The sequence below is a fragment of the Trachypithecus francoisi genome, unplaced genomic scaffold (genome assembly GCF_009764315.1).
Source record: "Trachypithecus francoisi isolate TF-2019V2 unplaced genomic scaffold, Tfra_2.0 Lachesis_group14, whole genome shotgun sequence".
NCBI lineage: Eukaryota > Metazoa > Chordata > Mammalia > Primates > Cercopithecidae > Trachypithecus > Trachypithecus francoisi.
The window spans coordinates 45334210-45359951 of record NW_022681459.1 but is presented as its reverse complement, the minus strand read 5'-3'; the positions used below and the strand labels follow the sequence as shown (position 1 = coordinate 45359951).

At 47.0% G+C, this 25742-nt stretch overlaps 1 protein-coding gene across 9 annotated transcripts in view; it reads left to right on the top strand.

Annotated features, from left to right (window-relative positions):
• TPST2 (tyrosylprotein sulfotransferase 2) overlaps window positions 1–15552 on the top strand; it is a 65180-nt gene extending 49628 nt beyond the window's left edge. For 7 of the 9 annotated variants that reach the window (XM_033233077.1, XM_033233081.1, XM_033233079.1 and 4 more), the window contains 2 exons: window positions 1629–2558; window positions 6824–7380. In XM_033233077.1, coding sequence (XP_033088968.1) covers window positions 1629–2558; window positions 6824–7136 — 1243 coding nt within the window. In that variant the 3' untranslated portion in view covers window positions 7137–7380. Of the gene's footprint in view, window positions 1–1628; window positions 2559–6823; window positions 7381–10568; window positions 10620–13036; window positions 13086–15036 lie in introns of those variants that run through there. The other 2 variants (XM_033233084.1, XM_033233076.1) reach the window with 1 other exon arrangement.
• Window positions 15553–25742: the final 10190 nt, after the last annotated feature.

Here is a 25742-nt window from a genome sequence, read left to right as displayed (position 1 = left end):
CGCCACTCTCAGCCTCAAGTTCTTGAAGACCCCACACTCTTTCTCATCTGAGGGCCTTTGCACTCTCTGTTCTCTCTGCTTGTAACACCCTCCCCACATGCAAAGGCATGGCCGGCTCCTTCTCATCCTGGTCTTGGCTTGGATGACACCTCCTTCAGGAAGCCTCCCCTGACTGCCTTCTTCCTTCCCCTCCTTGGTTCCTCTCGCAGTGTCCTGTTCATTTCTTTGAAACAGTTATCACGGTTTGTCCATACCTTGTGTATTATCTGCTTCTCCTGCTAGGACCTAAGCTCCTTGAGGTCAGAGTCCTGGCTGTCTTGTCCATTGTCCTGTTTCCAGCACCAAACACAGTGCCTGGCACTTTAGTGAATGAAGAATAAATGACGGAATGATGATCCTGGAAGAAGTGTAGACCAGGATATGCTCAGCCTTCTCCTGAAAAATGTTTTCCATTGAGGCAGAGTGGTGATTTAAAGCAGAGCTGGCTGGTCTGGGTTTGAACCATGGACCCCGGTTTGGCTGCTTCCCAGCTGGGCAACTGAGCAACTTTTCTGTACCTTAGTTTCTGCTCTCTACAATGATGATTTCATAGCACTTAATCTGTGCCAGGCTCTGCTCATTCAGGCTCTGCACATTTTGAGACAGGGTCTTGCTCTGTGGCCTAGGTTGGAGTACAGTGGCCCAATCATAGCTTACTGCAGCCTTGACTTCCCAGGCTCAAGTGATCCTCCCATCTCAGCCTCTCAAGTAGCCTCTCAAGGCGCATTCCAGAAATATTTATTGAGCAACTACTAGGTGTCGGGCACTGTGCTAATAGTTGAGGGGTACAGCAGTGAACAAAACCAGCAAAACTCACTGCCCTCATGGAGCAGACATGCTGGAATCTGACATTATATATTTTGATAGTAAATTTTATAATAATGGTTACTGTCTCCGTTGATCCAGTGAAACAGCTGAGGGATTAAGGAACCTGCCAAGGTCCCACAGCTAGGAAGTGGAGAGAAGGATTTGACCTTAGGCTGTCAGGCTGTAGCATCCCTTGGGTTGATAACAGTACCTGCCTTCCTAAGGTTGTTGGAAGATCCCATGAGTTAAGATAGGTAAAGTGGCTGGGCACTGTGGCTCACCCCTGTAATCCCAGCACTTTGGAAAGCTGAGGTGGGAGGATTGCTTGAAGCGAGATCCTGTTTCTAAAAATTAGCCAGGTGTGGTGGTCTGTGCCTGTAGTCCCAGGTACTTGGGAGGCTGAGGCAGAAGATTGCTTGAGCCCAGGAGTCCGAGGCCGCAGTGAGCTGTGATCTCACCACTCAATGCACTCCAGCATTAAAAAAAAAAAAAAAAAAAAAAAGACCGGATGGCTCATACCAGGAATCCCATCACTTTGGGTAGGAGGTAGGATCACCCAAGCCCACGAGTTCAAGAGCAGCCTGGGCAACATGGTGAGACCCTATCTCTTTAAAAAAACAAAAAAAAATTTTAAAAAGTGCCCAGTAGGGTGCCAGGCACACAGCTAGTGTTTATGAAAGTTGCCCTCTGCATTCATGTCAGCAGTTTGCAGTTATAGGGCTTTGCAGTTATTGGAGAGCTCACAGACCTCCCTGACTATGCATGTCCCCCTCTTTCCTCAGATGTGAGCCTGGCGGGCTGCCAGCTAACCTGTCGCTGAAGCCCCAGAAGCGGGTCCTCAGGCCGGGCCTGCCCCGCCTCCGGCCCAGCATGCGCCTGTCGGTGCGGAGGGTGCTGCTGGCAGCTGGCTGTGCCCTGGTCCTGGTGCTGGCTGTTCAGCTGGGGCAGCAGGTGCTAGAGTGCCGGGCGGTGCTGGCGGGCCTGCGGAGCCCCCGGGGGGCCATGCGGCCGGAGCAGGAGGAGCTGGTGATGGTGGGCACCAACCACGTGGAATACCGCTACGGCAAGGCCATGCCGCTCATCTTCGTGGGCGGCGTGCCTCGCAGTGGCACCACGTTGATGCGCGCCATGCTGGACGCCCACCCCGAGGTGCGCTGCGGCGAGGAGACCCGAATCATCCCGCGCGTGCTGGCCATGCGCCAGGCCTGGTCCAAGTCTGGCCGTGAGAAGCTGCGGCTGGACGAGGCGGGGGTGACGGATGAGGTGCTGGACGCCGCCATGCAGGCGTTCATCCTGGAGGTGATTGCCAAGCACGGAGAGCCGGCCCGCGTGCTCTGCAACAAGGACCCATTTACGCTCAAGTCCTCGGTCTACTTGTCGCGCCTGTTCCCCAACTCCAAGTTCCTGCTGATGGTGCGGGACGGCCGAGCCTCCGTGCACTCCATGATCACACGCAAAGTCACCATCGCGGGCTTCGACCTCAGCAGCTACCGCGACTGCCTCACCAAGTGGAACAAGGCCATCGAGGTGATGTACGCCCAGTGCATGGAGGTGGGCAAGGACAAGTGCCTGCCTGTGTATTACGAGCAGCTGGTGCTGCACCCCAGGCGCTCACTGAAGCTCATTCTCGACTTCCTTGGCATCGCCTGGAGCGACGCTGTCCTCCACCACGAAGACCTCATTGGCAAGCCGGGTGGTGTCTCCCTGTCCAAGTGAGTGGAGCCCCTGATGCTTCCACTCAGACTCCGGCCCTGGAGTCAGAGGCACCAGGCGAGAAAATCAGCACTGCCTCTCCTGAGCTGTGTGGCCGTGGGCAAGTCACTATGTCTCTCTGAGCCTCTGTTTCATTATCCCAAAAAATGACAATGACTCCTCTCCTTTCTGAGAGAATCTGCAAACTTCATGGGCTGTTTGTTTTTTGAGACAGTGTCTCAGTCTGTTGCCCAGCTGGAGTGCAGTGGTGCAATCACAGCTCACTACAGCCTCCACCTCCCTGTTCAAGTGATCCTCCCACCTCATCTTCCTGAGTAGCTGGGACTACAGGCAAGCGCCACCAAGCTGGGCTAATTTTTGTATTTTTGGTAGAGATGGGGTTTTGCCATGTTGCCCAGACTGGTCTCAAACTCCTGGCCTCAAGCAATCCTTCCACCTCAGCCTCCCAGAGTCCTGGGATTACAGGCATGAGCCACCATGCCCAGCCTAGAATCTGCAAACTTTGAATATGCTTTGTAGTAAGGCAATAGTGGGTAAAGGTTAAGAGCTCAGATTCCAGAACAAGGATGTCTGGGTTCAAACCTCAGCTCTGCCACTTTCTAGCTGTGTGACCCTGGGCAAGCGACTCATCCCCTGTGCTTCCATTGCTTCGTCTGTAACATGGAAATATAATTTTCCCACTTTATAGATACCTGTGGGCATCAAATAGGTTAATACATGTTAGGTGCTATTATTACTGTTTTAGTGTTGATCCTGCTTTTATTGATGGACTACTCATCATCCTCACCATTGTCATTTAATGAGTGCCTACTGTATGGCAAGTATTGGGTTAAGCCCCACATCAACCTGACATCAACCTGAAGACATAGGAACACCTCTTAGCCCCATTTTATAGACCAAAAAACTGAATCTCACAGAGGAGAAGTTACTGGCCTCAGGCTACACAGCTAACAAAGCATGGTGCTGGGATTGGAACCCAGGTCTGTCTTTTGGGATTTTTCTTGTTTTTGTTTTTTTGAGACAGGGTTTCACTCTGCTGCCCAGGCTGGAGTGCAGTGGCACGATCCCAGCTCACTGCAGCCTCGGCCTTTTGGGCTCAAGCTATCTCCTGCTTCAGTCTTCTGAGTAGTTGGGACTACAGGCGAGCACCTCCACACCTAGCTCATTTTTTTTTTTCTAGTAGAGATGAGATCTCAGTAAGTCTTCTAGGCTGGTCTCCAACTCCTGAGCTCAAGCCATCCTCCTGTCTTGACCTGCCAAAGTGCTGGGATTACAGGTGCCTGACCTATGGTGTTCTTAAACTCTCCATGTCCAGAACTCCTCCCATCCTCCCCTTCACTCCCCCTCATCCTTTCCTTTCCTTCCTCCCTCTGTCCCTTACTCCCTGTCTTCTTCCACTGGAAAAGCTGCTGTCCCTATCCTGAGACCCAGAGCACTTTGAACAGTGCTGGAGCAGAGTATGCAGTCTCCACGCTTTCCCATCCTGATCAGGCTCTGGATATCCTGAGAGCTCAGCGAAAGGGTGGTTCTTCCCCATGGCTGGTCCTGCTGGGCCCCTGCCAGGCCCAGAGCAGAGCTAGAGTCTCGCAGCTGCTCTGTCCTAGCAATGAAGTTCCTACATGCCAGGTACCCCAGCCAGTTGATGCTGGAGCTCGGATTTTATAAATTATTATGACAAAAATATTAGATTACCAAAGTAATAACATCTTTACTATAGAAAATTAGAAAAGATACACCAAAGAAGAAAAGAGAAACAAGCCATGATCTCACCACCCAGATCTTGATGTGTGGCCTACTGCACCATTTTCAGGGCCTATTGATGAAACTAGAGTCCAATGAAATATACTCTTTTGTAGCCTTTTTCCATGGTGGTATGGGAGCCCTTGCCAGTGGCAGCCAGCACTCTTCGGCAGCAGCGTTTGTTGTTGTTGTTGTTGTTGTTGTTGTTGTTGTTGTTGTCATCACAGAGTCTCGCTCTGTCACCCAGGCTGGAATGTAGTGGTGTGATCTCAGCTCACTGCAACCTCCGCCTCCCGGGTTCAAGCAGTTCTCCCTGCCTTAGCCTCCAGAATAGCTGGGATTACAGGCACCCGCCACTACACCCTGCTAATTTTTATATTTTTAGTAGAGATGGGGTTTTGCCATGTTGACCAGGCTGGTCTTGAACTCCAGACCTCAGGTGATCTGCCTGCCTCGGCCTCCCCAAGTGCTGGGATTACAGGCGTGAGCCACCGCGCCTGGCCTGCAGCATCATTTTGAATAGCTGTGCAACAGGCTGCTACACGGATTGCCATATTCAACTTCATATTCCCTATTGTTGAACACTTCATTTATTTCCACTTTTACTGATGTGTATCAAGCATTGCCCTCATTCATGTTCTGGGATGTGTCCACCTCATTTCTGTGCCATAAAGTGCTAGAGACACAAGGATTTTGGCAAAAGCCATGCACATACTCGAGATTTTTGACATATTGGGTAGAGTTAAGATTTAAATCCAGGTTTGCAGCCTCTGAATCTGTGTTCTACCCACCAGTCCACACCCTTTCACCTTCCCCCATTCTCTTCACCTCACGCCCGGTCTGGTCTTCCTTTTGCTGCCTCATTCTGTTCTTCTTTCCCAAGTCACCTCTTAGTTGGGATGAAAGCATTTAGAACTAGGCCCTTGATCCTGGGGGTTCCCCACCATTCATCCTGTCAGGCCCCTGAGTTATAATTGGTAAGATCCACATCATTCAGGTGGCTTGGGAAGAGTTTAGGAAGCAGGTTGAAGATGATGGTTATTCCATGGAAGCAGCAAAAAGTTGGAAACAACCAAAATGTCTGTCTTTAGGGGAATGGAAAAATAAGTGATGGAGGAAGGCTACATAGCTGGCAAAAAGAATGGGGTATTGAGTGGCGAAAAAAAACTATAGCATATTTGTTTTACAGCTGCAGACGTGTGTGTGTGTGTGTGTGAGAGAGAGAGAGAGAGATGGCGAGCACAAGAGAGCGTGCCAACCCTTATTAAGAACTTACAATGTGTTGACTGGGCACAGTGGCTCATGTCTGGAATCCCAGCACTTTGGGAGGCCGAGGCAGGCAGATCACTTGAGGTCAGGAGTTCGAGACCAGCCTGGCCAACATGGTGAAACCCCGTCTATACTAAAAATACAAAAATTAGCTGGGCATGATGGTACACACCTATATTTCCAGCTACTTGGGAGACTGAGGCATGAGAATCTTTTGAATCCAGGGGGTGGAGGTTGCAGTGAGCCAAGATCGTGCCACTGCACTCCAGCCTGGGCAACAGAGTGAGACTCCGTCACAAAAAAGAAAAAAGAACTTAGAATGTGCCTATGCTTTTCTAAGCACTTTCTTTGTATTAACTCATTTACTCTTCAGAGCACCCCAGCGAGGTAGGTACTATTATTACTGCCAATTACAGAAGAGGAAACCGAGGCTCAGAGAGGTGAAGTAACGTTCCCAAGGCCACACAGCTGGGGAACAGCCGGCATTTGAACCCAGGCAGTCTGGCTCCCTGGTCTGCTCTTATCCACCCTACAGGAAAAGGTTACCGAGAGTGGTGTGCTCCACAGTGCAAAGGCTGCGTACCTGTAGGAAGTTGATGGACTGGCAGTGATGAACACATTGGCTTTTAGCTTTATCATTAGTGTTTTATTACTTTTTTTAGGGACAAAAAAAAATTTTTTTTTTTGAGACAGGGTCTTGCTCTGTTGCCCAGTCTGGAGTGCAGTGGTACAATCACAGCTCAGGCTCACTGCTTCCTCAACCTCCCGGGCTCAAGCAATTCTCCCATCTCAGCCTCCTGAGCAGCTGGGACTACAGGCGCTTGTTACCATGCCCAGCTTATTTTTGTAATGGGGTTTCACCGTGTTGCCCAAGTTGGTGTCAAACTCCTGAGCTCAAGCGATCCTTCTGCCTTGGCCTCCTGAAGTGCTGGGATTACAGGTGCGAGCCATTGTGCCTGACCTAAACTGTTGTTATTTTTTAAGCTGGAGAAGTCAAGAAAGCAGAATGTATGTACCAATGGTGTATGCTGCTAGTACTTCCTTCTGACTTCTCACTGCATGCTGTGTTCCCATTGTACAGAGGAGGTATGAGGAGGCAAAAATGACTCACCTGCTGTCTCACAGTTGATGGGGCAGAGCTAGGTGGAGGCCAAGTTTCTCGTCTTTCCTGCTGCCCCGGAGTGGCTGAGCAGGGAACCTGCTCAGGCACCATCTGGGTCTGCCCTGCCCTCTCCAGCCTCTCCTCTCTCCCCAGGATCGAGCGGTCCACGGACCAGGTCATCAAGCCTGTTAACCTGGAAGCGCTCTCCAAGTGGACTGGCCACATCCCTGGGGACGTGGTGCGGGACATGGCCCAGATCGCCCCCATGCTGGCCCAGCTCGGCTATGACCCTTATGCAAATCCCCCCAACTACGGCAACCCTGACCCCATCGTCGTCAATAACACACAGCGGGTGAGTGTGCACCTGTACTTGCGGAAGTGTGCTCTTGGGGTCTGGGGCTTTTGCAGACGTGGAAGCTCCAGCCACCTGAGGAAATGTTCAGTCTCTCAGTTCCTGGTCATCTGATTTGTTTCTATCTGGTGGACACGGTGAACTGCATGATTGCTTAGATTTCCGTTTTGCTTGGGCTACAGGGAAGCTCAAAGTCAACTGGTAGCCTATCTCTCATACTCTAACAGCAGGCCAGCTTGTACACTAATTTCATCTTATTTCTCTAATTTTATTTACACTTTTACCCCTATTTCCCTGGTTATTTGTTTATCTGTTTGTAAAGCACCTCAAGTCTTTGTTGAGAGGGGGTATAAATAAATAAGATATTGGTCCCTCTCTTGCCTTATAAGGTTTAATGTTGATTTCTCAGACAAATGTGAGTTTGGGGCTGTTTACATGACGTTTAAAATTATCCTTGGTTAAGGTGGTGAAGGGAAATGACTTTTTTTGTTTTGTATTGTTTTGTTTGAGACATGGTCTTGCTCTGTTGCCCAAGCTGGGTGCATTGGTGCAGTTATAGCTACTGCAGCCCCATACTTCTGGGCTTAAGCCATCCTTTCACCCCAGGCTCCTGAGTAGCTAGGACTACAGGTGCACGCCACCATGCACAGCTAATTTTATTTTTTATAAAGGTGGGGTCTCACTGTGTTGCCCAGGCTGGTCTAGAACTCCTGGCCGTAAGGGATCCCCCTGCTTCACTCTCCCAAAGTGCTGAAATTACAGGTGTGAGCCTCCAGTGACTGACAAAATGCTTTTGAAGTGTTAAAGTAGGCTAACACCCACTGGGTAAAAGAACAGTTAGCAAGTTGATGGCCTTATTTATACATTGCCATTACAGCTTCCAGTTTACTTGAAGTGCTGTGTTCTAACTTCCTTATAGGCAAATATTTGAAAATGGGACCCGAGGCCTAAGGAAGAGCTTTCGTAGCCCTTACATCGTTAGACCCAGAGTCTTTAAGCTAAGCTCAGCATTTCTGAGCGTGTGCTGATTTTAGGAAGTGAACAGTTCTTGTATTGAATCACAACGGAAAAAAGTTAATCGTCTCTTAGTTCTGTAACTCTTCAGTTGGCTCAACGAGAAAGTTTCTATTTGGTGCTAGTAAGTCATTAGCGCCTGCCTCTCCAACACTTGCTGATCTCTCTTTAACAAAGAGAATTTACTAACACTGAGCTTTGGGGGCTGTGCCCTTGTAATTGAAGGGTAAGCTTTGTCTGTGGGTCTCGTGAGTTCCTCTTCCTCTTGACATTACTTGATTCTGCAGACATCTATTTACGGAAATACTCAGAGATTCAATATAAATACCCAGCCAACACTGACAGGTGAATGGCTGCAACCCAGATGTGGTTTTTTTTTTTATTATAAATATTATTATTAATTTTTATTTTGTTATTATTCCTTAATAATAGTAATCTTTAAAGCCTACTGATGTGTTTTACATACTTTTTTCTACCTATGGGTTGTACATCTATTATCATAATGAAATGTTAATTAACTGGATTAAAAAGAAGATGGTAGTGATCTCACAATCCAGCCCAAGGTACTTCTCAGAAGCAGAGGCGAGGACCGGCTGGGGACACTGCAGTAGTGGGCTGGGTGTTGCTTACTTCACTGTTCTCAGCCAAGGGCCCAGCAGTGGCTCCTCTGGGGTCTCCTTAAAAGGTGGCTGGCTGCCCCTGGCTTGCCCCAGGCTATGGGTCAGAAGTTCCTAGAGTAAGGCCTGACTTTATGTATTTTATAAAACATAAATAATTTTCATGAGCACTGGTGGTTAACATCAACTCTTTGGAGCTTTTTGTGTTTGTTTATTTAAAATGGAAGCTGTCTCTCATTTTCATCCAAAGAGGTTTCTTCCCTGGGGCAGTGAACACGTCTTGGCAAGTGCTAGATCCCTGGTTTAGTTTTGGCCATAGCTTGGCTGTTACTGTGAAGATAAGTCCTCTCACTGAGCCCTGTGAGTGTGCATGCATGCCTGTGTGCTTCTGTGTGTGCTGTGGACCCTGTGTGTTCCAATAATGGATCCTGGGACTCAGTAAACGCAGTGGCTAAAAGGACATCTATGCTGATGAAATCGTCTCTGCCTGCACTGCCCATATGGTAGCCACTAGCCATGTGTGGCCGCTGATCCTGTAAAGGGAGGCTAGTCCAAAGTGAGAGGTACTGTTAGTGTAAAATACACACTAGATTTTGAAGGCTTAGGACAAAAAAACAAGTATGTAATGTTTCTCATTAGTCACTTTTATGTAAATTACATATTGAGATGTTCATATATTAGATAGGCTGGACATGATGGCTCATGTCTATAATCCTAGCACTTTTGGAAGCCAAGGCAGGCAGATGGCTTGAGCCTAGGAGTTTGAGACCATCCTGGGTAACATGGTGAAACCTCATCTCTACTAAAAATACAGAACATTAGCTGGACATGGTGGCACGTGCCTGTAGTCACAGCTACTCAGGAGGCTGAGGTGGGAGAATCACCTGACGCTGGGAAGTGGAGGCTGCAGGGAGCCATGATTGCACTACTGCACTCCAGCCTGGGCTATGGGAGTGAGACCCTGTCTCAAAAAAAAAAAAAAAAAAAATAGCTATATCAGATTAAATAAAAGATATTGTTAGAATTAATTTCCCTTGTTTCATTTTATTTTTAAACATGACTACTAGCGGAAAGGCCTGAAATGTTCTGGTTCTAACTTCAGGGCCTTTGCTCTGTTGCCTCTGCCTGAAGGGCTTTTTCTTCTGAGCTTAACCTACCTATTTTTCCTTGTCCTTTGGGTCTCAACTCAAAGGTTATCTATTTCAAGAGGCCCTTTTTATTTTTATTTATTCATTTTCTTAGAGACAGGGTCTCGCTTTGTCACTCAGGCTGGAGTGGAGTGATGTGATCATGCTTCACCGCAGCCTCAACCTCCCGGGCTCAACCAGTCGTGCAACCAAGGCTGCAGTAGCTCCAGAGTAGCTGGGACTATAAGTGCATGCCACCACGCCCAGCTGATTTTTAATTTTTGTAGAGATGGGGTTTCGCTGTGTTTCCCAGGCTGGTCTCAAACTCCTGGACTCAGGTGATCCTCCTGCCTTGGCCTCCAGAAGTGCTGGGATTACAGGCGTGAGTCGCTGCGCCTGACATGAGTCCCTTCTTGACCATCCACTCAAAAGAAGCCCCCTGGTTACTCCTAATCACACCTCTTTACTGTACTTTCTTCACAACAGTTCCCATGGTTTGCTGTGTCCTTGTTTATTTGTGTTTATTGTTTCTTGTGTGTTAATCTGGTGCCTCCTCTAGAATGGTAGCTCTAGGGAAACAGGAATTTCAATTATTGGTTAACATTCTGTCAGCCAGACACATTGCATAGAATAATGCCTGGAAGAAGAGGAGCTTAATCAATGTTTGATGGAATGAGGGATGGGTGGGTGGCGAGGTGGATAGGCGGATGACTAGATGTGTTGGGAATGACAAAACTTTATTTTTTGGTCATTTGGATAATAGTGATACTTCTTTTTCTCTTCCTTAGGTCTTGAAAGGGGACTATAAAACACCAGCCAATCTGAAAGGATATTTTCAGGTTAGAAACCCCAAGGGGAATTCCGAATTCTGGCTTTCTCAGCTATACCTCCAGCTGGCTGTATGCCCCTGCATATGTCACTTCTCCACGCTGGTTGATGGTTTTCCCATTATAAAAAGGGGTATGCGGGCTGGCTGCCTGTAATCCCACCACTTTGGGAGGCCGAGGCAGGTAGATCACAAGGTCAGGAGTTCAAGACCAGCCTGACCAACATGGTGAAACCCCATCTCTACTAAAAATACAAAAATTATCCGGGCTTGGTGGCACACACCTGTAATCTCAGCTACTCGGGAGGCTGAGGCAGGAGAATCGCTTGAAGCCAGGAGGCAGAGGTTGCAGTGAGCTGAGATCACACCACTGCACTCTCCAGGCTGGGCAACACAGCGAGACTCCATCTCAAAAAAAAAAAAAAAGGTGGGGGCTGTGGTGATGCGGGCTGGACCAGAGGGTCTCTAAGCACTGATCCGGCTGGGGCCACATCTCAGTGGCCCTTCTGCCAGGGAGCAGCCTTTCACTACGTCTTCTGGCTTGAATGCAGTTGGAGGGACTTTGTGGGGACTTTTTTCCTGGGCTTTCTTTCTTTTCTTTCCTTTTTTTTTTTTGAGACGGGAACGCAGTGGTGTGATCATGGCACGCTGCAGCCTCCTTCTCGTGGGTTCAAGCAATCCTCCCACCTCAGCCTCCCAGGTAGCTGGGACTACAGACACACACCACCATGCCTGGTTAATTTTTGTATTTTTTTTGTAGAGATGGAGTTTTGGCATATTGCCCAAGCTTGAGTTGCATTATTCATAATAAACAGGTAGCAGTTAGTAAAGTGTGCTCCTGTGTCCTGTGAGCTGTTCTAGTGAATTATCAAACCAGAGTGGGGGTTGTGGGAACCTCCAGATCTGTAGTTGGCTGGGAAGAAGTGTGGATAGCCTGAGCACCCCATTGCAGCTGGCATCTAAAGTAGGGCAGTTGGAGAACTGAGCCCTTAATCTATGGCAGCTGATGCTAACTAAGTCTGGGAGTCGGTGTCAGAACTGAACTGAATTGTTGAACGCCCAGTTGGTATCCAGATAATCAGAATTGGTCACTGATATTGGAAAACATCCATAAGCCAATATCTGAAAGATTAAAACTAGGTCTCTCACACAAAGCTCTGGATAGAAAAGGCTTCCCAGCAGAGGGAACCGTGAACACCTGAAAGTGGGGAGGGGTGACCGAAACCTCTGGAATGCGTATGCACTTTTGCATTCGTTGCAATTATATTTTTGTTTGTTTCTATCCCAATGTGATTTACAGGAATGTTCATTACAGTTTTAATGTTCAAGCTGCCTTGTTTTGCTTTCTTAATATTTTCCTATCTTTTGAGTTTCACCAGCACCATTTTGGACGGCTACGTAGCGTTCTGTGGAATGCACGTGCTACCATTTACTAAACAGCTTCTTCAAGACCATTTCCAGTTTTTACGACATCCAGAATGACATTATGTGCACAGTGAAGGACAGTAGGGAGATGAGGGTTGGACATAGAGGCTTGACACAACTTACCTGCAAGGCAGCCCTCCTGAGCGTGGGGGTATGCCATTCCTTCATATTTTGTTCCTAAAAGCAACAAAAACAATTCCCAGGTCAGCTAGACATCTTGCATATGTCATACACTGCAGGGAAGTATAAACTGCCCTAACCCTTTTTGTTTGTTTTTTGTTTTTGAGATGGAGTTTTCCTCTTGTTGCCCAGGCTGGAGTGCAGTGGTGCGATCTTGGCTCACTGCAGCCTCTGCCTCCCAGGTTCAAGCAATTCTTCTGCCTCAGCCTCTCAAGTAGCTGGGATTACGAGCACCGGCCACCATGCCCAGCTAATTTTTGTATTTTTAGTAGAGAAGGGGTTTCTCCATGTTGGCCAGTCTGGTCTCGAACTCCTGACCTCAAGTGATCCACCCACCTCGGCCTCCCAAAGCTCTGGGATTACAGGTGTGAGCCACGGCACCCGGCCAAGATACCCTTATTCCCTCAGAGATTCCAAGGGTTTGGGGAGCTGTGTGCCAGGAACTGGGGACAGTGACCAAATATTTATTATTATACCACAGCTGAAATGCCATCTTGTAGAGTCCTTTCCTGGCCACCGTTTTTGAAGTAGCACAGATACTGATCACTCATAGCAGCCTGTCACATTGCGCAGGTTTGACATTATCTTGCATCTGTGCATGTTCAATACGCTTTTTCTCCAACTTGAACGTAAGTTCCGTGATCCTAGTTTTGGGTCTGTCACACTCACCACGCTCTCCCAGCACATGGCACATAGTAGATGTACAGTAAATACTCCATGAGTAAGCATGTGCATGACTCAGTGATGCTGAGGGGTGACCCTCAAGACAGTGAGGCATCCCCCACCTGGCCATGACCCCTTCCTCTCTGTATTGTCTTTCTCTAGGTGAACCAGAACAGCACCTCCTCCCACTTAGGAAGCTCGTGATTTCCAGGTAAGCCTGTGGACTTCACTGGGGGTTCCCGCTGCTTCTAGGTGGCCTCAGAGCCACTTTTCTGAAAAGCCACTTTTCTGTCCTTCCAGAGCCTCCCTGGGGGAGTCATGTCCACTAGGGTGGGCTGACCCAGCCCCATCAGAGGTTTCCATGGTGACAGACTGGGGGTGCTATTTATAGAATCGAGGCTTAGTCTTCTAGCTCTGGATCAAGGACAGGGAGAGGGATTAACGCTGAACCAACCGGAAAAAGGTTTATCTGACACTGGGGATGGGGCAGGAAGGACCACTATGATGGGGGACGGGGAGATTCCAGTTTTGCGCAGAATGCTGTCTGCCAGTCTGGCTTCTACAAACAGCATCAGCATTGGGCCACAGCAATTATTGTTCTAATAACGGTCACAAGCAGTTATGTTCTAAGAATAACCCCCATGGCCATTGGGCCAGGTACTGGTCCTGTGTTACTCATTTAACCCTCAGCAACCTTGGGAGGCAGATGACATGATCATTCCATTTTACAGAAGAGAAAACCAAAGCACAGAGAAGGGCTTTGACTTGCCCAAGGCTACACAGCCCTCAAGGGACAGACTTCCTCCCAGGTTTGCTTTTAGTGAATTATTTTAAGTGCACATTTATCCATCCATATTCTACTAAGGGGTGGGGAAAGGGATTTTTTGAACTTGGCAATTCAAAGATTTAAGAACTCCAGGTTTAACTTCCTTCAGCCCCTGGTTTCTTCATCTGGAGAATGGGGATTCATCATTGCCTGCCTCTGAGGTTGGCCATAAGATGGCGTGAGCTGGCCCAGGTGGGAATGCTTGGAAACTGTGAAGTGCTGGCCCCTCGCTGTGGACTTAGGCACTGGAGTTAAGGCTGCATGAGTGAGCTCGCTTCCTTCTGTCCCCCAGCCTCTATGATCAGGTTCAAGAAAACCTCAAGAGAAGTTATTTTACATTGAAACACAGCTTCCAGCTTGGACTCTTATTTTTAGTCTCTTCATCTATTTTTAAACAATTAGCATATGTTTTAGTTTTTTCTTTCAATTTACTTTGCTCCAATCTGCAAGGACTCTGTCATTATCAGGGTTCCCATCTTGAGTTGCACTAAGATCCCAGAGTTTTTGTTTTTTGGGTGTTTTTTTGTTGAGACAGTCTCACCCTGTTGCCCAGGCTGGAGTGCAGTGGCACGATCTCGGCTCACTGCAATCTCCACCTTCTGGGGTTCAAGTGAGTCTCATGCGTCAGCCTTCCAAGTAGCTGGGATTACAAGTGTGCGCCACCACACCCAGCTAATTTTTGTATTTTTAGTAGAGATGGGGTTTCACCATGTTGGCCAGGCTGGTCTCGAACTCCTGGTCTCAAGTGATCTGCCCGCCTCAGCCTCCCAAAGTGCTGGGATTACAGGCATGAGCCACCACTCCCACCCAAGATCCCATAGTTCTATTCCAAAAAAGAACCCTGTCATGAAAAACAGCTTTCCTCCCTGTTCCTCACTAACTCTGTTCCCCTCGCTCCCTTTCTGCAGATCATTAGTAGACTCCTGGACCTTCTCATTGACAAAGGCAGATTTGTTACTTGTTTTACTGTTTAAATGAGATACCATATACACGGTGCTGTAGCTGATCCTGGATACAGAGTTGGTCTTGAACAAACATGAATCCTGCCCTTGCCTCCAAGAATTCATCAGTATTTATCACATAATCACTGTCATTTGCTCTGTATCCATAAGAAAAGTATATATTTGAGGTCAAGTGGATGCAAGATGAGATGTGGGGAAGAGCCTAGGAAACGTTTTTAAATTTAAACTCTCTGGCCATCTGGGATGCATTCGTAAAACCTTACATGCTCATGCGAATGGATGAAGACAGTATGTTCTGCAATCACATGTATAAATATAAATGATCTATTTCAGAATTGTTACTCTGAGTCTAACACAGTCTTCCCCCCTTTCAGATGTCTGCAAATGAACTTCATTGCCAAGAAGAGAAGAAACTGCATTTAAGTGGAAATCGGACCTCTAATCCAAGCATATTGCTTGCTATTAATCGCCAAAACAGGACTGCTGATGAGGAATGTATTTGCATATGTTTGCAAAAGCTGAATCATTGAAAATGTACCTTGAAACTCTCTATCTTTGGACACGCCAGGGTAGAGAACGAAGGGTATGGAAGCAGTCCAGCTTTTGAAACTTAGGTATTTTATATTTTTCCCCTCAAGAACTTTTTTTAAGAGACAGATTTGCCATCCTCCTTAATTTGCAGGACTGCCTTGGTGGCTTTGTTTGCTGGGACAAGGCCCACAAACTGTGCCTCTCCTATTGACCCTTACTTTGAATTCAAAGAATCTATTTAAGAATTTAATATATGAGGCTTGCTTTGATTCCTCCTCAGTTCTACCTAGTTTCACAGAGAAAAAAAAATACTCTTTGAATAAAGTGAACAGGGGCTCATTTGTTTATGCCTTACTTTACTGAATGGATAGGTTTTTTTTTTTTTCTTTCCATACTGGATTTTGTCAGGGAGATTTGTGATGAGCAAAAAGCTGGAGAATATAGATGCATGTAAGGCACAGCCGAATTCTTGTGTTGGGATCCCGAAGGCCACCCCCAGAATCGATGATTGGCTAGAACTCAGAATTCAGAAGAGCTGTTATCCTCATGGTTGTGGTTTATTACCGCAAAAGGATGCACATTAGAATCAGCAAAACAGGCTGGGCACAGTGGCTCATGCCTGCAATCACAGCACTTTGGGAGGCAGAGGCAGGGGGATCGCCTGAGGTCAGGAGTTCGAGACCAGCCTGGCCAACATGGTGGAACTCCATCTCTACTAAAAATACAAAAATTAGCTGGGCTTGGTGGCATGCACCTGTAATCCCAGCCACTCAGGAGGTTGAGGCAGGAGAATCGCCTGAACCTGGGAGGTGGAGGTTGCAGTGAGCTGAGATCGTGCCATTTTACTCCAGCCTGGGTGACAGAGCAAGATGCCATCTCAAAATAAAATCAGCAAGAGAAAAAGGTACACAGGGCAGAGTCCAGGAGAGACCAGCCTCAAGCTTCCAGTTGTCCTCTCCCAGTAGAGTCTTACAGACACACTTAATTTTCCCAGCAATGATATGTGACAACACATACTAAATATTACCAGCCAGAAAGCTCACCCTAGCCTTGGGGTCTAGGTTTTTATTGCATGTCAGTCACATGGGGCAATCACATGACTTACTTTAGTTACGTAAATCACCAGCCGCTCCAGAGGTCAAAATGATACAGCATGGCCCAAGGTCCCCACCGTAAACCACATTATGAGCACAAACTATCTGGCCTGGTATAGCCCAAGGCCTGAGGTATATAAAGACATCCCTATTTGGGAGGATATTCTAAGGACTTAGAGGTTATCTCTCAGGAGCCCATTAAGGCCAGTTTTTTCTTTGAGATATGCTGGGTTTGGATACTTCAAGCCTCCTGAGTTAACCCTTTATAGCAGTCACCAAATGCTGAGGGACCAACTAGGCCTACAATAAGTTTGTATCTTTAACGGTTAAGGTGTTTTACCATACCTCCTTGCCTTATATCTCATGATAATATGAGGCTTTTGGAAGGCAGTGACTTATTGTGGCTTGGAGCATGGGTTTTTGGAGTCAGTCTGACCTCCTGGCTGTATGGCTTGAGACTTTGTCTCTTCATCTGTAAAATGGGGAAGTTAAAAGTTCGTGGTGTATGTGTGTGTCTGTGTGTGTTCAGACAGAATCTCACTCTGTCAGGCTAGAGTACAGTGGCGTGATTATAGCTCACTGCAGCCTCGGTCTCCTAGGGTCACGTGATCCTCCCACCTTAGCCTCCTGAGTAGCTGGGACTACAGGCATGTGCCACCACACCTGGCTACTTTTTATTTTTATTTTTACTTTATCTTTGTTTTTTGTAGAGACGAGGTCTTTCTATGCTGTCCAGGCTGAACTTCATGGTTTTATTGGGGATGGCTAATGGATGACATTGGTGGTGGCCCTTGGTACCAGATAAGCCCTCAGTGTGAAGCAGCTCTTATCTCTCCTTGTCTTGAGACTGCTCTGGAATGGTCATTAGGCTTTTTTGAAAGTGTGACCCTTTTTGTTCATTTCTTCAGCAATTACTTCTTATTTTTTAAATTTTGACACACAGGCTCTGATAAATGATCATTCACCACTCACTGATTACTCTCCTTCCTCTGTTAAGTGTGACACTGTCCCTTTGAGAATCTGGTGACAGCTGTGCATCCCCTCCCCCACACACCAAAAAAAAAAAATTTATGTCTGGTTCCAGGAATTACCTTTTATGAGAAGTCCATCCATGAGGACCCTGGATATTCAGAGAGCTTCCTGGGAAAACACTGAAAGAAAATAAAGAGGCTGGGCCCGGTGGCTCATGCTTGTAATCCCAGCACTTTGGGAGGCCAAGGTGGGCAGATAACCTGAGATCAGGAGTTTGAGACCAGCCTGGCCAATTTGGCAAAACCCCATCTACTAAAAATACAAAAAATTAGCTGGACGTGGTGGTGCATGCCTGTAGTTGCAGCTACTTGGGAGGCTGAGGCAGGAGAATTGCTTGAACCCAGGAGGCAGAGGTTGCAGGGAGCCAAGATCATGCTATTGCACTCCAGCCTGGGCAACAGAGCGAGACTCCATCTCAAAAATAAAATAAATAAAATAAAATAAATAAAATTTCTGTTTCTAGCCCCCAAGTGGTAGCACTGGGCCTTGTTCCCTGAAAAAAACTAGGCTCAGAATCCACTCTCATTTCATCTCCTCTGATTTGATCTGGAAAGATTTTGTCTAGAGTACTACATGAATATATTGTAAAACATGGGACAATCAGAATTCATAGTAAGAAGGCAAGGGGCTCTATTTGTACCTCCTCTCAGTATCTCCTTTCTTCCCTAAAGGTAATGCTACCATTTTCTGTTTGTACATAGTCTTCCAGATTTTAAGTTTTTGAACATATAAATATTATCATCTTAAAGATGTATGAAAAAAAAACATTTTGAATAGGTTATTCCAAAATGTAATTTAACCAATTGTTCTGGAGGATTGTTTGTTTGTTTGTTTTGGAGACAGAGTCCCGCTTTGTTGCTCAGGCTGCAGTGCAGTGGCACACACACAGCTCACTGCAACCTCTCACTCCTGGGCTCAAACAGTCCTTTCACTTCAGCCTCCTGAGTGGCTGGACCATGACTAACTTTCTATTTTTTGTAAAGAGGGGAATTACTGTGTTGCCCAGGCTGGTCTCAAACTCCTGGGCTCAAGCAATCCTGCCTCAACCTCTCAAAGTGTTGGGATTACAGGCGTGAGCCACCGCACCTGGCTCCTGGAGCATTTCTGATGTGAACATGTGCTGATCTAACACCGCCTTTTACCAGCTGCCTGTTCTAGAGCAAATCATCTTTTTTTTTTTTTTTTAGATGGAGTCTCGCTCTGTCCCCCAGGCCGGAGTGCAGTGGCGCGATCTCGGCTCACTGCAAACTCCTCCCAGGTTCACGCCATTCTCCTACCTCATCCTCCTGAGTAGCTGGGACCACAGGCGTCCACCACCACGCCCGGCTAATTTTTTGTATTTTTAATAGAGACAGGGTTTCACCGTGTCAGCCAGGATGGTCTCGATCTGCTGACCTCGTGATCTGCCCGCCTCGGCCTCCCAAAGTGCTGGGATTACAGGTGTGAGCCACTGCGCCCGGCTGAGCAAACCATCTATTTTGAGCATTCCACTTTGGCTAGGCCCTTAGGCTGTTAGCAGTTTTCATCACTACTGGCAAAGCTGCAGTGGACGTTCTCCTGCACATATAACCTCTTGGTGCCACTGTATGAGTGAGTCTCTGCAAAATGAGAAGTAGAATTGCTAGGGTGAAAGGCATACATATTAACTTTTTTGATTAATTCCACCCATGTACCCTGATTTGGGCAGAATTTTAATCTCACTGTGAAATCAGGGCTTTGTTCTAGAGCCTTTCTTGGGGGTTCCGTGGAGCAGTGGGTCAGCCGTCACTTGTGCCCTGGCGTATCCTCTGTCCAGCTTGGGCAGCAGGCATCATCCATTCTGATTCCTTAATTTGCCACATGTGAAAGCATGGTAATCTATACATTACTTGGGTGCTATTACTATATATAACTAGCTTTGGAGTCAGAACTAGCATCTCATCCTGGCTCTACCACTTTCCAACTGTGTGACTGTGGCCAAGTGACTCCACTTCTCTGAGCCTCAGTTTTCCTCTTCTGTAAAATGGGGGTAAACAGATAAGAACTGTAGGGGGATCTCAGGGAATGGTTAAGAGAAATCCATGAGATAAGCAAACACATTATCTAGTTTAGTAAAGCTAAGCAATGAAGACTTACAGCCCCATGGTGAAGGCTTAATAAATGGTAGCTATAATGATTACTATTACTATTGTGAAATAAGAGATAGGTTGTGATGAACCAACCGTATCTTCTCATCGGGATGTGTGTTTGTCCAACTGAGAGCCAGCCATTTGTAGTCAAGACCTGGGGTTGGAGAATGGTCTTCTGCACATGTGTCAGATGGACTGAATATAGATCTTCACCCTCGTTAGCAGCCGCCAATCTGGTTGAACCATCCAGGGCCTCAAAAGCATGTGGCAATTTTTCATCGAGGAAAAAAAAGAAACAAACGCTTAACCTATGTCTACCCAAAGAATAAATCCGCTATCCCTCCATGGTAAGGGATGGACAGCTGATGGAATTACAGACCCAGGAAGCTCATGGTCACCAGTCATTGGGTAGCAGAGGACATCCAGTCTCATCCATTGTTCCACTCATCTCTTGCGGCACAACCAAGCAGCCCCCAGCTGAGTGACTTAAAGCAACTTGTTTGTTTTTTTTGAGACAGAGTTTCACTCTTGTCACCCAGGCTGGAGTGCAATGGTGTGATCTTGGTTCACTGCAACCTACACCTCCTGGATTCAAGCAATTCTCCTGCCTCAGCCTCCGGAGTAGCTGGGACTACAGGCGCCTGCCACCACACTTGGCTAATTTTCGTATTTTTAAAGATGGGGTTTCACCATGTTGTCTAGGCTGGTCTCGAACTCCTGACCTCAGATGATTCACCTGCCTCGGCATCCCAAAGTGCTGGGATTACAGGCATGAGCCACCACACCTGGCCACGACTTGTTAAATCTCTCAGTTCTAGCCAGGTGCAGTGGCTCATACCTGTAATCCCAGTATGTTGGGAGGCCAAGGCAGGAGGATCACTTGGGCACAGAAATTCCAGACCAGCCTGCACAACATGGTGAAACCCTGGTTTCTAGAAAAAAATAAAAAATAAAAATAGCTGGGCATGGTGGCATGTGCCTGTAGTCCCAGCTACTGGGGAGGCTGAGGTAGGATCACTTGAGCCTGGGAAGTGGAGGTTGCAGTGAGCTGTGATTGCACCACTGCACTCCAGTCTGGGGGACAGAGTGAAACCCTGTCTCAAAAAAAAAAAAAAACCTCTCAGTTTCGGGAATTAACTAGAGTGAGCTGGTGGTTCTCTAGTCAGATGGCAGCTGAAGGTTTCTTCGTTCATTTATCTGGTACCTGGGCTGGGATGGTTGGAGCGTCTAGAGGCTTAATGGGATATCTGTTATCCATGTAGTCTCTCTGCATGGCTAGACGGGGCTTCTTCAGGACGTGGCCATCTCAGGGTGGTTAAACTTCATACATGGTGTTGGCTTCCTCCTGAACAAATGTCTCAAGAGTCCAGGAGTTCAAGACCAGCCTCGGCAAAATAATGAGACCTTGTCTCTACAAAAAGTTTTAAAAATTAGCTCGAGCTGGGCATGATGGCTCATGCCTGTAATCCCAACACTTTGGGAGGCTGAGGTGGGTGGATCACCTGAGGTCAGGAGTTCGAGATCAGCCTGGCCAACATGGTAAAAATCCATCTCTACTAAAAATACGAAAAAAAAAAAAAAAAAAACAAGCTGGGCGCAGGGTGTGATGGATTACACCTGTAATTCCAGCACTTTGGGAGACCAAGGCAGGTGGATCATTTTGAGGTCAGGAGTTCAGGACCAGCCTGGCCAACATGGTGAAATCTCCTCTCTACTAAAAATACAAAAAAATTAGCCAGGTGGTAGTGGCGCATGCCAGTCATCCCAGCTACTCAGGAGGCTGAGGCAGGAGAATCGCCTGAGCCTGGGAGGCAGAGGTTGTAGTGGTTAGCCAAGATTGAGGCATTGCACTCCAATCTGGGTGACAGAGTGAGACCCTGTCTCAAAACAAAACAAAAAATTAGCCAGGTGTGGTGTCTCACGCTTGTAATCCCAGCTATTCGGGAGACTGAGGCAGGAGAATCACTTGAGCCTGGAAGGCAGAGGTTGCAGTGAGCCGAGATTGTGCCACTGCACTCCAGCCTGAGTGACAGAGTGACACTCCATCTCAAAAAAATATATATTAGCTGGGCATGGTGGCAAGCACCTGTAGTCCCAGCTAATTGGGTGGCTGAGGTGGCAGGACCACTTAAGCCCAGCAGGACAAGGCTGCAGTGAGCCTTGATTGTGCCACTGCCTGCACTCCAGCCTCAGTTGATAGAGCGAGACCCTGTCTCAACAAAAAACAAACCACCACCACAACAGAAAACCCATCAACAATTGGCCACAGTTATCCTTAAAAAAACAACTGATCAGCCTCAATCATGGGTCAGCAAATGGCTTTCAGATCTCTGGGATACACTGATGTCAGCAGAATGTTCCCTTTCTTCATTTTGGGGTAGAAAATGAAAACATTTCTTTCATCTGCTACTTAAGAGGCTGGGTCACCCAAAAACTCAGGCTTCTTTGAGGGTTTCCCCAGCCTCTTCCTTGGGACCAGGGACAACTGCCCTACCAATGGAAGTGTTCCAGGCCTCTCCGGACCCCACATCTGGGCCCAGAACCAGGAGGACACCTCTTACCCCATCCTCAAAATTGGCCTCATTCTGTGTTCTAAACCAACACTGCTCAGGATAATTAACAATAAGAATTGCATTCCTGCTGGATATGGTGGCTCACACCTGTAATGCCAGCACTTTGGGAGACCTAGGTGGGCGGATCACTACAGGTCGCGAGTTTGAGACCAGCCTGACTAACATGGAGAAACCCTGTCTCTATTAAAAACACAAAATTAACTGGCCATGGTGGCGCATACCTGTAATCCTAGCTACTCAGGAGTCTGAAGCAGGAGAATCACTTGAACCCGGGAAGCGGAGGTTGCAGTGAGCTGAGATTGTACCATTGCACTCCAACCTGGGCAACAAGAGCGAAACTCCATCTCAAAAGAGAAAAAAAAAAAAAATTCGATTTCTTCAGACAGAACCCTTGGCTCCACCCATCAGTCCCTTCTCCAGTCCTTTCATGAATTTGGAGTTTTTTTTTATACTGAGTCTTGCTCTATCACGGCTGGAGTGCGGTGGCGAGATCTCGGGTCACTGCAACTTCCACCTCCTGGATTCAAGCACCTCTCCTGTCTCAGTCCCCTGAGTAGCTGGGACTACAGGCATATGCCACGACGCCCAGCTAATTTTTGTATTTTTGGTAGAGACGGGGTTTCACCATCTTGGTCAGGCTGGTCTTGAACCCCTGACCGCAGGTGATCCACCCACCTCAGCCTCCCAAAGTGCTGGGATTACAGGCATGAGCCACCACACCCTGCCAAGTCTGGATTATTTTGATCTAACCTTGCTTCCATTTCCAAACAACAGCTGCTTTTTTTTTTTTAATGGGTTGTTTATTAACTTTTTATTTTGAAATAATTATAGACTCATGTGAAGTTGAAAAAGTAGTGCAGAGGGTTCCATGTGTCCTTCACCTGGCTTCCCCCAATGCTGATCTTATGCAACTGTAGTGCAATAGCAACACCAGGAAATTAGCATTAGTAAAAACAGTTAACTAGACTACAGACCCTATTCCGTTTTCGCCATGTTTACATGCATTCATTTGTGTGGGCTTATGGATTTAGCTAAGGTTCAAAACCATGCATTTCAGGGTTTTATTTCCTTCTTTTAGCAACAGAACCCTCCATATACCCCTTATATGCCCATAGAGACAAATCAAATCACATGTAAAAACTCAATCTATAAAGCAAACGTGGGCTGGGTGAGGTGTCTCATGCCTATAATCCCAACACTTTGGGAGGCCAAGGTGGATCACTTGAGGCCAGGAGTTCAAGACCAGCCTGGGCAACATAGCAAGACCTCATCGCTACAAAAAGATCTTTAAAAATTAGCTGAGTTTGGCTACTGTAGCCTGTAGTCCAAGTTACTTGAAAGGCTGAAGCAGGAGGATTACTTGAATCTAGGAGGTTGAGGCTGCAGTGAGCTATGATTATGCCACTGCACTCCAGCCTGGAAGACAGAGCAAGACCCTGTTTCCCCTCTTCCCCAGGAAAAAAGTGGGTATTTTAATGAAGACCCCATCCCTGCACCAAAAAAAAAAAAAAAAAAGGGACCATTTTGATGAGGACCCCATCCCTGTCCCAAGCATCAGCTATTTCTCTCTGAAGTACTTTTATCATTGTTAAGGTTTTGTATTTATTTTCCTGCTGGGTTGATTCAAGTTGATTTTATTCAACAGGCTACAAACTGCATGAGTGCAGGAATCATTATTTTTCATTGTTTACCATTTATTCTGAGTCTACCATGCCCAGCATGTTAAGGTTGTAGAAGCCAGCTTCCAAGATGGCCCCCAGTGAACCTGGCCTCCTGGTATTCACACCCACTTTGGCATATTTTTCAAAAGTTTGTGCACTGAATAGGGTTAGGGTTCCAGATTAAATACAGGATGGTGGTTAAATTTGAATTTCAGATAATTTTTTCGTATTTTGCAATATTTTACGATACATACATATACTATATTATTCATTGTTTTATCTAAACTTCAAGTTTTGGTTTTTTTTTTTTTTTTTTTTTTTTTTTGAGATGGAGTCTGGCTCTGTCACCCAGGCTGGAGTGCGGTGGCCGGATCTCAGCTCACTGCAAGCTCCGCCTCCCGGGTTTACGCCATTCTCCTGCCTCAGCCTCCCGAGTAGCTGGGACTACAGGCGCCCGCCACCTCGCCCGGCTAGTTTTTTGTATTTTTTAGTAGAGACGGGGTTTCACCATATTAGCCAGGATGGTCTCGATCTCCTGACCTCGTGATGCGCCCGTCTCGGCCTCCCAAAGTGCTGGGATTACAGGCTTGAGCCACGGCGCCCGGCCTAAACTTCAAGTTTAATTGGGCATCCTATATTTTTATTTACTACATCTGGCAACCCTATATAGGGCTGAATGTGTAACCAATAAGATATTGCAAAAATGGGCCAGGCGCGGCCAGGTGCAGTGGCTCACGCCTGTAATACCAGTACTTTGGGAGGCCGAAGTGGGTGGATCACGAGGTCAAGAGATCCAGACCATCCTAGCCAACATGGTGAAACCCCATCTCTACTAAAAATATAAAAATTAGCTGGGCATGGTGACGCACACCCGTAGTCCCAGCTACTCGGGAGGCTGAGACAGGAGAATTGCTTGAACCTGGGAGGTGGAGGTTGCAGTGAGCTGAGATTGTGCCACTGCACTCCAGCCCAGTGACAAAGCAAGACTCCGTCTGAAAAAAAAAAAAAAAAGAAAAGAAATGGGCCAGGCGTGATGCCCCATGCCTGTGATCCCAGCACTTTGGGAGGCTGAGGCAGGTGGATCGCCTGAGGTCAGGAGTTCGAGACCAGCCTGACCAATATGGTGAAACCCCGTCTCTAATAAAGTGGCATGCGCCTGTAGTCCCAGCTGCTCAGGAGGCTGAGACAGGAGAATTGCCTGAACCTGGGAGGCAGAAGTTGCAGTGAGCCGAGATCATTCCAGCCTTGGTGACAAAGCAAAACTCAGTCTAAAAAAAAAAAAAAAAAAAAAAAAAATGCAGAAAAATGACAGTGTGACTCCAAAACTAGGCCATAAAAGACCCTGTGGCTTCTGCCTTGTTCTCTCTTGCTTTGCTTGTTTTGAGGGAAGCTTGCCACTATGTCATAAGGACACTTGGTAGCCATATGTAGAGGTTCACATGGCAAGAAACTGAAACCTGCCAACAACCAGCACCAGTTTGCCAGCTATGTGAGAGAAGCACCTTGGAAGTTAGTCATCGAGCCCTGGTCAAGCCTTCAGATGACAGCAACCCCACGAACGACCCTGAGTCAGAACCATCCAGCTAAACCACTCTCAAATTCCTACCAAAAGAGATTATGTGAGATAATGTTTACTGGTGTTGCAAGCCGCTACATTTGGAGGTAACTGTTACACTGCAATAGATAACACATAGGTACTCAGTAAATATTTGTTCATGACTAAATGAATAAATGAATGATGAAGGCTGTGGTTTCTCCCCTTACTGTGTTTTGCGGTATGTGATTTACAGATAACACCCCGAGCCTATGGAACCTCATGTTCCAGCTTTCTATATAAGGATAGTCTTCACGAATTCTTGAAAGATAAATAGGGTAGAAACCATCTGTAAGAAACATTTAGAGGGAAACCAAATTGCTAATCTCAGCTGATCTGGGTTCTCAATTCTGCCAAGTTCAGGACACCATATATATATTTTGGGACAAGATGCAAAATAAGAATAAGCCATGTGCAACTGTATAATGTCACTGTCCTAGAAAAAGTACATGTGCTAGTCTTTAAATATATCAGCTTTGAAATGCCA